The 12208-nt window shown below is 44.5% G+C and overlaps 1 protein-coding gene across 1 annotated transcript in view; it reads right to left on the minus strand.

Annotated features, from left to right (window-relative positions):
* Positions 1–293: 293 nt before the first annotated feature.
* The window catches only part of LOC144768019 (alpha-2-macroglobulin-like protein 1), a 325643-nt gene continuing 313728 nt past the window's right edge, over positions 294–12208 (minus strand). Inside the window, 1 exon segment of the mRNA XM_078651415.1 lies at positions 294–473. Within this exon segment, the coding sequence (XP_078507541.1) occupies positions 445–473 (29 nt within the window). The 3' untranslated portion in view covers positions 294–444.

Raw genomic sequence — 12208 nt, forward strand, 5'->3', positions numbered from 1 at the left:
AAAATGTGATGCCAAGAGCCCTGGCTGGTGTAAAGAAACACTTCTAGGTGTGATGTAAATATACACTGACAGGGGACAGGCCAGGGTGTACATTTACAGAAATCATTATGTTTCTGTAACACCTGTGGATGCTTAAAGTGCATAGACTGCATCCTTGCCCAAAAGTGCAAGAGACCTCACCACAACCAAGATCCCCTTCCCCCACACACCCCCTTCCGAATAGAATCATGAGGCACCACACACCCGCTTTTAGAGCGAAACTGGTTTATTTCCAAGTGCATGATTTCCACTCGGATCGTCTCCAGGTTCACTGGAGAGGGAGAGTGATGGTGTCGAGTAGAAAAGGGAAAGGGAGGGGACTGTACAGAGAGGGTGAGAGGTGAGGTGATGCAACAGGAAGGCTGGGGCTTCGGGTGGGGCCAGGGGAGAAGAGGCCCACGTCCACTATTCAGCGGTTTTGCTCGTGGATTCACCTGTAAGGGAGAGACAAAATACAGATCAGAAACTTAGCTCCCAGACTTGGAGACGTGCGCTACTAAGCACTGCTGGAGAGGTGGTGTAAAGGTACAGTCACAGGAAACCAAGTATAAGCGAGAATCGTCATACAACCTTCTGTGACCTTACATTGCTAAATGACATGATGTAAATATTATATTACTGCCAAAAGAACCGTCGTTAAAATGCACAAGAAGCACACCTGTGTTTCAAACATACAGCGGCCCATAGAGGCCACACAAGAGACCTGCAGTGACTGTTATGCTTCCTGTGCATTAGGAGTAACTTACACTGTCAAGAGAACTGGTGTAACTTTACACTGTCAAGAGAACTGGTGTAACTTTACTCTGCCAGGATACCGCACGTAACTTTACGCTGCAGGAAACAGAATGTAACTTTACACTGTCAGGAGAACTGGTGTAACTTTATCCTGCCAGGACATCGCATGTAACTGTACGTAGCCAGGATACAGAATGTAACTTTATACTGTCAGGAGAACTGGTGTAACTTTACACAGCCAGGATGCTGCACGTAACTCTACGCTGCCAGGACATCACATGTAACTTTACGCTGCAAGGACACAGAATGTAACTTTATACTGTCAGGAGAACTGGTGTAAATTTACACTGTCAGGAGAACTGCTGTAAATTTACACTGCCAGGATACCGCAAGTAATTTTATGCTGCCAGGACATCACATGTAACTTTACGCTGCCAGGACCCAGAATGTAATTTTACACTGTCAGGAGAACTGGTGTAACTTTACACTAACAGGATACCGCACGTAACTTTACGCTGCAGGAAACAGAATGTAACTTTACACTGTTAGGAGAACTGGTGTAAGTTTACACTGCCAGGATACCGCACATAACTTTATCCTGCCAGGACATCGCATGTAACTGTACGTAGCCAGGACACAGAATGTAACTTTATACTGTCAGGAGAACTGGTGTAACTTTACACAGCCAGGATGCTGCACGTAACTCTACGCTGCCAGGACATCACATGTAACTTTACTCTGCCAGGACACAGAATGTAACTTTACACTGTCAGGAGAACTGGTGTAACTTTACACAGCCAGGATGCCGCACGTAACTTCACGCTGCCAGACATTGCATGTAACTTTATGCTGCCAGGACGCAGAATGTAACTTTATACTGTCAGGAGAACTGGTGTAACTTTACACTGTCAGGAGAACTGGTGTAACTTTACACTGCCAGGATACCGCACATAATTTTATCCTGCCAGGACATCGCATGTAACTTTACACAGCCAGGACACAGAATGTAACTTTATACTGTCAGGAGAACTGGTGTAACTTTACACAGCCAGGATGCTGCACGTAACTCTACGCTGCCAGGACATCACATGTAACTTTACTCTTGCAGGACACAGAATGTAACTTTATACTGTCAGGAGAACTGGTGTAAATTTACACTGTCAGGAGAACTGCTGTAAATTTACACTGCCAGGATACCGCAAGTAATTTTATGCTGCCAGGACATCGCATGTAACTTTACGCTGCCAGGACCCAGAATGTAATTTTACACTGTCAGGAGAACTGGTGTAACTTTACACTAACAGGATGCCGCACATAACTTTATGCTGCCAGGACATTGCACGTAACTTTACGCTGCCAGGACACAGAATGTAAATTTATACTGTCAGGAGAGCTGGTGTAACTTTACACTGCCAGGAGAACTGGTATAACTTTACACTGCCAGGACATCGCATGTAACTTTATGCTGCCAGGACACAGAATGTAACTTTATACTGTCAGGAGAACTTGTGTAACTTTACACTGTCAGGAGAACTAGTGTAACTTTACACTGCCAGGATACCGCATGTAACTTTATGCTGCCAGGACATCGCACGTAACTTCACGCTGCCAGGACATTGCATGTAACTTTACACTGCCAGGACACAGAATGTAACTTTATACTGTCAGGAAAAATGGTGTAACTTTACACTGCCAGCAGAACTGGTGTAACTTACACTGCTAGCAGAACTGGTGTAACTTACACTGCTAGCAGAACTGGTGTAACTTTACACTGTCAGGAGAACTGGTGTAACTTCATACTGCCAGGAGAACCGGTGTAACTTTACACTGCCAGCAGAACTGGTGTAACTTACACGGCTAGCAGAACTGGTGTAACTTTACACTGCCAGCAGAACTGGTGTAACTTTACACTGCCAGCAGAACTGGTGCAACTTTACACTGCCAGCAGAATTCGTGTAACTTTACACTGTCAGCAGAACTGGTGTAACTTACACTGCAAGCAGAATTGGTGTCACTTTACATTGCCAGCAGAACTGGTGTAACTTACACTGCCAGCAGAATTTGTGCAACTTTACACTGCCAGCAGAATTCGTGTAACTTTACACTGCCAGCAGAACTGGTGTAACTTTACACTGCCAGCAGAACTGGTGTAACTTTACACTGCCAGCAGCAGTAGTGTAGCTTTACACTGCCAGCAGAACTGGTGTAACTTTACACTGCCAGGACACCAGATGTAACTTTACACTGGCAGGAACCAGATGCAACTTTACACTGCCAGCAGAATTGGTGTAACTTTACACTGTCAGGAGAACTGGTGTAACTTTACACAGCCAGGATGCCGCACATAACTTTACGCTGCCAGGACATCACATGTAACTTTACTCATGCAGGACACAGAATGTAACTTTATACTGTCAGGAGAACTGGTGTAAATTTACACTGTCAGGAGAACTGCTGTAGAACTTACCGCAAGTAATTTTATGCTGCCAGGACATCGCATGTAACTTTACGCTGCCAGGACCCAGAATGTAGTTTTACACTGTCAGGAGAGCTGGTGTCACTTTACACTAACAGGATGCCGCACATAACTTTATGCTGCCAGGACATTGCACGTAACATTACGCTGCCAGGACACAGAATGTAAATTTATACTGTCAGGAGAGCTGGTGTAACTTTACACTGCCAGGAGAACTGGTGTAACTTTACACTGCCAGGATACCACATGTAACTTTACGCTGCCAGGACACAGAATGTAACTTTATACTGCCAGGAGAACTGGTGTAACTTTACACTGTCAGGAGAACTGGTGTAACTTTACGCTGCAAGGACCCAGAATGTAACTTTACACTATCAGGAGAACTGGTGCAACTTTACACTAACAGGATGCCGCACGTAACCTTATGCTGCCAGGACATTGCATATAACTTTACTCTGCCAGGACACAGAATGTAACTTTATACTGTCAGGAGAACTGGTGTAACTTTACACTGCCAGGATGCCACACGTAACTTTACGCTGCCAGGAGAACTGGTGTAACTTTACACTGTCAGGAGAACTGGTGTAACTTTACACTGCCAGGATACCGCAAGTAATTTTATGCTGCCAGGACATCGCATGTAACTTTACACTGCCAGGACACAGAATGTAACTTTATACTGTTAGGAGAACTGGTGTAACTTTACACAGCCAGGATGCCGCACATAACTTTACACTGCCAGGACATCGCATGTAACTTTATGCTGCCAGGACACAGAATGTAACTTTATACTGTCAGGAGAACTTTTGTAACTTAACACTGTCAGGAGAACTAGTGTAACTTTACACTGCCAGGATACCGCATGTAACTTTATGCTGCCAGGACATCGCACGTAACTTCACGCTGCCAGGACATTGCATGTAACTTTACGCTGCCAGGACACAGAATGTAACTTTATACTGTCAGGAAAAATGGTGTAACTTTACACTGCCAGCAGAACTGGTGTAACTTACACTGCTAGCAGAACTGGTGTAACTTACACTGCTAGCAGAACTGGTGTAACTTTACACTGTCAGGAGAACTGGTGTAACTTTATACTGCCAGGAGAACTGGTGTAACTTTACTCTGCCAGCAGACCTGGTGTAACTTACACGGCTAGCAGAACTGGTGTAACTTACACTGCCAGCAGAATTTGTGTAACTTACACTGCCAGCAGAATTTGTGTAACTTTACACTGCCAGCAGAAGTCGTGTAACGTTACACTGCCAGCAGAACTGGTGTAACTTACACTGCAAGCAGAATTGGTGTAACTTTACACTGTCAGGAGAACTGGTGTAACTTTACACAGCCAGGATGCCGCACATAACTTTACGCTGCCAGGACATCACATGTAACTTTACTCTGCCAGGACACAGAATGTAACTTTATACTGTCAGGAGAACTGGTGTAAATTTACACTGTCAGGAGAACTGCTGTAGAACTTACCGCAAGTAATTTTATGCTGCCAGGACATCGCATGTAACTTTACGCTGCCAGGACCCAGAATGTAGTTTTACACTGTCAGGAGAGCTGGTGTCACTTTACACTAACAGGATGCCGCACATAACTTTATGCTGCCAGGACATTGCACGTAACATTACGCTGCCAGGACACAGAATGTAAATTTATACTGTCAGGAGAGCTGGTGTAACTTTACACTGCCAGGAGAACTGGTGTAACTTTACACTGCCAGGATACCACATGTAACTTTACGCTGCCAGGACACAGAATGTAACTTTATACTGCCAGGAGAACTGGTGTAACTTTACACTGTCAGGAGAACTGGTGTAACTTTACGCTGCCAGGACCCAGAATGTAACTTTACACTATCAGGAGAACTGGTGTAACTTTACACAGCCAGGATGCCGCATATAACTTTACGCTGCCAGGGAATCACATGTAACTTTACTCTGCCAGGACACAGAATGTAACTTTATACTGTCAGGAGAACTGCTGTAAATTTACACTGTCAGGAGAACTGCTGTAAATTTACACTGCCAGGATACCGCAAGTAATTTTATGCTGCCAGGACACAGAATGTAACTTTATACTGCCAGGAGAACTGGTGTAACTTTACACTGTCAGGAGAACTGGTGTAACTTTACGCTGCCAGGACCCAGAATGTAACTTTACACTATCAGGAGAACTGGTGTAACTTTACACAGCCAGGATGCCGCACGTAACTTTACGCTGCCAGGACATCACATGTAACTTTACTCTGCCAGGACACAGAATGTAACTTTACACTGTCAGGAGAACTGGTGTAACTTTACACAGCCAGGTTGCCGCACGTAACTTTACGCTGCCAGAACATCACATGCAACTTTACTCTGCCAGGACAAAGAATGTCACTTTATACTGTCAGGAGAACTGGTGTAAATTTACACTGTCAGGAGAACTGGTGTAACTTTACACTGTCAGGAGAACTGGTGTAACTTTACGCTGCCAGGACCCAGAATGTAACTTTACACTATCAGGAGAACTAGTGTAACTTTACACGAACAGGATGCCGCACATAACTTTATGCTGCCAGGACATTGCACGTAACTTTACGCTGCAAGGACACAGAATGTAACTTTATACTGTCAGGAGAACTGGTGTAAATTTACACTGTCAGGAGAACTGCTGTAAATTTACACTGCCAGGATACCGCAAGTAATTTTATGCTGCCAGGACATCACATGTAACTTTACGCTGCCAGGACCCAGAATGTAATTTTACACTGTCAGGAGAACTGGTGTAACTTTACACTAACAGGATACCGCACGTAACTTTACGCTGCAGGAAACAGAATGTAACTTTACACTGTTAGGAGAACTGGTGTAAGTTTACACTGCCAGGATACCGCACATAACTTTATCCTGCCAGGACATCGCATGTAACTGTACGTAGCCAGGACACAGAATGTAACTTTATACTGTCAGGAGAACTGGTGTAACTTTACACAGCCAGGATGCTGCACGTAACTCTACGCTGCCAGGACATCACATGTAACTTTACTCTGCCAGGACACAGAATGTAACTTTACACTGTCAGGAGAACTGGTGTAACTTTACACAGCCAGGATGCCGCACGTAACTTCACGCTGCCAGACATTGCATGTAACTTTATGCTGCCAGGACGCAGAATGTAACTTTATACTGTCAGGAGAACTGGTGTAACTTTACACTGTCAGGAGAACTGGTGTAACTTTACACTGCCAGGATACCGCACATAATTTTATCCTGCCAGGACATCGCATGTAACTTTACACAGCCAGGACACAGAATGTAACTTTATACTGTCAGGAGAACTGGTGTAACTTTACACAGCCAGGATGCTGCACGTAACTCTACGCTGCCAGGACATCACATGTAACTTTACTCTTGCAGGACACAGAATGTAACTTTATACTGTCAGGAGAACTGGTGTAAATTTACACTGTCAGGAGAACTGCTGTAAATTTACACTGCCAGGATACCGCAAGTAATTTTATGCTGCCAGGACATCGCATGTAACTTTACGCTGCCAGGACCCAGAATGTAATTTTACACTGTCAGGAGAACTGGTGTAACTTTACACTAACAGGATGCCGCACATAACTTTATGCTGCCAGGACATTGCACGTAACTTTACGCTGCCAGGACACAGAATGTAAATTTATACTGTCAGGAGAGCTGGTGTAACTTTACACTGCCAGGAGAACTGGTATAACTTTACACTGCCAGGACATCGCATGTAACTTTATGCTGCCAGGACACAGAATGTAACTTTATACTGTCAGGAGAACTTGTGTAACTTTACACTGTCAGGAGAACTAGTGTAACTTTACACTGCCAGGATACCGCATGTAACTTTATGCTGCCAGGACATCGCACGTAACTTCACGCTGCCAGGACATTGCATGTAACTTTACACTGCCAGGACACAGAATGTAACTTTATACTGTCAGGAAAAATGGTGTAACTTTACACTGCCAGCAGAACTGGTGTAACTTACACTGCTAGCAGAACTGGTGTAACTTACACTGCTAGCAGAACTGGTGTAACTTTACACTGTCAGGAGAACTGGTGTAACTTCATACTGCCAGGAGAACTGGTGTAACTTTACACTGCCAGCAGAACTGGTGTAACTTACACGGCTAGCAGAACTGGTGTAACTTTACACTGCCAGCAGAACTGGTGTAACTTTACACTGCCAGCAGAACTGGTGCAACTTTACACTGCCAGCAGAATTCGTGTAACTTTACACTGTCAGCAGAACTGGTGTAACTTACACTGCAAGCAGAATTGGTGTCACTTTACATTGCCAGCAGAACTGGTGTAACTTACACTGCCAGCAGAATTTGTGCAACTTTACACTGCCAGCAGAATTCGTGTAACTTTACACTGCCAGCAGAACTGGTGTAACTTTACACTGCCAGCAGAACTGGTGTAACTTTACACTGCCAGCAGCACTAGTGTAGCTTTACACTGCCAGCAGAACTGGTGTAACTTTACACTGCCAGGACACCAGATGTAACTTTACACTGGCAGGAACCAGATGCAACTTTACACTGCCAGCAGAATTGGTGTAACTTTACACTGTCAGGAGAACTGGTGTAACTTTACACAGCCAGGATGCCGCACATAACTTTACGCTGCCAGGACATCACATGTAACTTTACTCATGCAGGACACAGAATGTAACTTTATACTGTCAGGAGAACTGGTGTAAATTTACACTGTCAGGAGAACTGCTGTAGAACTTACCGCAAGTAATTTTATGCTGCCAGGACATCGCATGTAACTTTACGCTGCCAGGACCCAGAATGTAGTTTTACACTGTCAGGAGAGCTGGTGTCACTTTACACTAACAGGATGCCGCACATAACTTTATGCTGCCAGGACATTGCACGTAACATTACGCTGCCAGGACACAGAATGTAAATTTATACTGTCAGGAGAGCTGGTGTAACTTTACACTGCCAGGAGAACTGGTGTAACTTTACACTGCCAGGATACCACATGTAACTTTACGCTGCCAGGACACAGAATGTAACTTTATACTGCCAGGAGAACTGGTGTAACTTTACACTGTCAGGAGAACTGGTGTAACTTTACGCTGCAAGGACCCAGAATGTAACTTTACACTATCAGGAGAACTGGTGCAACTTTACACTAACAGGATGCCGCACGTAACCTTATGCTGCCAGGACATTGCATATAACTTTACTCTGCCAGGACACAGAATGTAACTTTATACTGTCAGGAGAACTGGTGTAACTTTACACTGCCAGGATGCCACACGTAACTTTACGCTGCCAGGAGAACTGGTGTAACTTTACACTGTCAGGAGAACTGGTGTAACTTTACACTGCCAGGATACCGCAAGTAATTTTATGCTGCCAGGACATCGCATGTAACTTTACACTGCCAGGACACAGAATGTAACTTTATACTGTTAGGAGAACTGGTGTAACTTTACACAGCCAGGATGCCGCACATAACTTTACACTGCCAGGACATCGCATGTAACTTTATGCTGCCAGGACACAGAATGTAACTTTATACTGTCAGGAGAACTTTTGTAACTTAACACTGTCAGGAGAACTAGTGTAACTTTACACTGCCAGGATACCGCATGTAACTTTATGCTGCCAGGACATCGCACGTAACTTCACGCTGCCAGGACATTGCATGTAACTTTACGCTGCCAGGACACAGAATGTAACTTTATACTGTCAGGAAAAATGGTGTAACTTTACACTGCCAGCAGAACTGGTGTAACTTACACTGCTAGCAGAACTGGTGTAACTTACACTGCTAGCAGAACTGGTGTAACTTTACACTGTCAGGAGAACTGGTGTAACTTTATACTGCCAGGAGAACTGGTGTAACTTTACTCTGCCAGCAGACCTGGTGTAACTTACACGGCTAGCAGAACTGGTGTAACTTACACTGCCAGCAGAATTTGTGTAACTTACACTGCCAGCAGAATTTGTGTAACTTTACACTGCCAGCAGAAGTCGTGTAACGTTACACTGCCAGCAGAACTGGTGTAACTTACACTGCAAGCAGAATTGGTGTAACTTTACACTGTCAGGAGAACTGGTGTAACTTTACACAGCCAGGATGCCGCACATAACTTTACGCTGCCAGGACATCACATGTAACTTTACTCTGCCAGGACACAGAATGTAACTTTATACTGTCAGGAGAACTGGTGTAAATTTACACTGTCAGGAGAACTGCTGTAGAACTTACCGCAAGTAATTTTATGCTGCCAGGACATCGCATGTAACTTTACGCTGCCAGGACCCAGAATGTAGTTTTACACTGTCAGGAGAGCTGGTGTCACTTTACACTAACAGGATGCCGCACATAACTTTATGCTGCCAGGACATTGCACGTAACATTACGCTGCCAGGACACAGAATGTAAATTTATACTGTCAGGAGAGCTGGTGTAACTTTACACTGCCAGGAGAACTGGTGTAACTTTACACTGCCAGGATACCACATGTAACTTTACGCTGCCAGGACACAGAATGTAACTTTATACTGCCAGGAGAACTGGTGTAACTTTACACTGTCAGGAGAACTGGTGTAACTTTACGCTGCCAGGACCCAGAATGTAACTTTACACTATCAGGAGAACTGGTGTAACTTTACACAGCCAGGATGCCGCATATAACTTTACGCTGCCAGGACATCACATGTAACTTTACTCTGCCAGGACACAGAATGTAACTTTATACTGTCAGGAGAACTGCTGTAAATTTACACTGTCAGGAGAACTGCTGTAAATTTACACTGCCAGGATACCGCAAGTAATTTTATGCTGCCAGGACATCGCATGTAACTTTACGCTGCCAGGACCCAGAATGTAATTTTACACTGTCAGGAGAACTGGTGTAACTTTACACTAACAGGATGCCGCACATAACTTTATGCTGCCAGGACATTGCACGTAACTTTACGCTGCCAGGACACAGAATGTAAATTTATACTGTCAGGAGAGCTGGTGTAACTTTACACTGCCAGGAGAACTGGTGTAACTTTACACTGCCAGGATACCACATGTAACTTTACGCTGCCAGGACACAGAATGTAACTTTATACTGCCAGGAGAACTGGTGTAACTTTACCCTGTCAGGAGAACTGGTGTAACTTTACGCTGCCAGGACCCAGAATGTAAATTTACACTGTCAGGAGAACTGGTGTAACTTTACACTAACAGGATGCCGCACGTAACTTTATGCTGCCAGGACATTGTATGTAACTTTACGCTGCCAGGACACAGAATGTAACTTTATACTGTCAGGAGAACTGGTGTAACTTTACACTGTCAGGAGAACTGGTGTAACTTTACACTGCCAGGATACCGCAAGTAATTTTATGCTGCCAGGACATCGCATGTAACTTTACACTGCCAGGACACAGAATGTAACTTTATACTGTTAGGAGAACTGGTGTAACTTTACACAGCCAGGATGCCGCACATAACTTTACACTGCCAGGACATCGCATGTAACTTTATGCTGCCAGGACACAGAATGTACCTTTATACTGTCAGGAGAACTTTTGTAACTTTACACTTTCAGGAGAACTAGTTTAACTTTACACTGCCAGGATACCGCATGTAACTTTATGCTGCCAGGACATCGCACGTAACTTCACGCTGCCAGGACATTGCATGTAACTTTACGCTGCCAGGACACAGAATGTAACTTTACACTGTCAGGAGAACTGGTGTAACTTTATACTGCCAGGAGAACTGGTATAACTTTACACTGCCAGCAGAACTGGTGTAACTTACACGGCTAGCAGAACTGGTGTAACTTACACTGCCTGCAGAATTTGTGTAACTTACACTGCCAGCAGAACTGGTGTAACTTTACACTGCCAGCAGAATTGGTGTAACTTTACACTGCCAGCAAAACTGGTGTAACTTACATTGCCAGCAGAATTTGTGTAACTTTACACTGCCAGCAGAACTGGTGTAACTTTACACTGCCAGCAGAACTGGTGCAACTTTACACTGCCAGCAGAACTGGTGTAACTTTACACTGCCAGCAGCACTAGTGTAGCTTTACACTGCCAGCAGAACTGGTGTAACTTTACACTGCCAGGACACCAGATGTAACTTTACACTGGCAGGAACCAGATGCAACTTTACACTGCCAGCAGAATTGGTGTAACTTTACACTGTCAGGAGAACTGGTGTAACTTTACACAGCCAGGATGCCGCACATAACTTTACGCTGCCAGGACATCACATGTAACTTTACTCTGCCAGGACACCAGATGTAACTTTACACTGGCAGGCACCAGATGCAACTTTACAGTGTCACGTCACAGAATGTAACTTAATACTGTCATGACAACTGGTGTAATTTTACACTGTTGGACACCGGATGTAACTTTACACTGTCAGTAGAAGTGGTGGAACTTAACACTGAAAGGAGAACTAGGGAGAACTGGTGTAGCTTTAAACTTCCAGGATACCTGCTCTACATCATCACTGGCAGGGGACCTGATGTTCAATTACACCGGCAAAAGACCTGCAGTAAAGTCACCTTGCCAGAAGGTGTGACAGAAGTGTACACTACTGTGGTCCCTGGTGCGAGACCTGCTGTGAATGTACAGTGGAAGGAGGCTGACCAAACAGTTACACTGGCAGGACATCTGATGCACAGTTACACTGCCAGAGACCCGTTGTAAAGGTACTTTACCAAGTGAGCTGGTGTAAGTGAAAGTGTCAAGAGACCAGGTGTAGAGATAGTAAACCGGTTTGGAACATACACTGCCATTACATCTGCTGTAAAATTGCACTTACAGAGACCCCATGTAAATGTTCATTGCCAAGAAACGTGGGGGCATATTAGCAAGAACCTCGTTAAAATTATCGCCGTTTTAGCGGCAGGAAACTGCAGCTAAAACGGCGATAATGGGCTTGC

This window comes from Lissotriton helveticus, chromosome 7, assembly GCF_964261635.1.
Source record: "Lissotriton helveticus chromosome 7, aLisHel1.1, whole genome shotgun sequence".
NCBI lineage: Eukaryota > Metazoa > Chordata > Amphibia > Caudata > Salamandridae > Lissotriton > Lissotriton helveticus.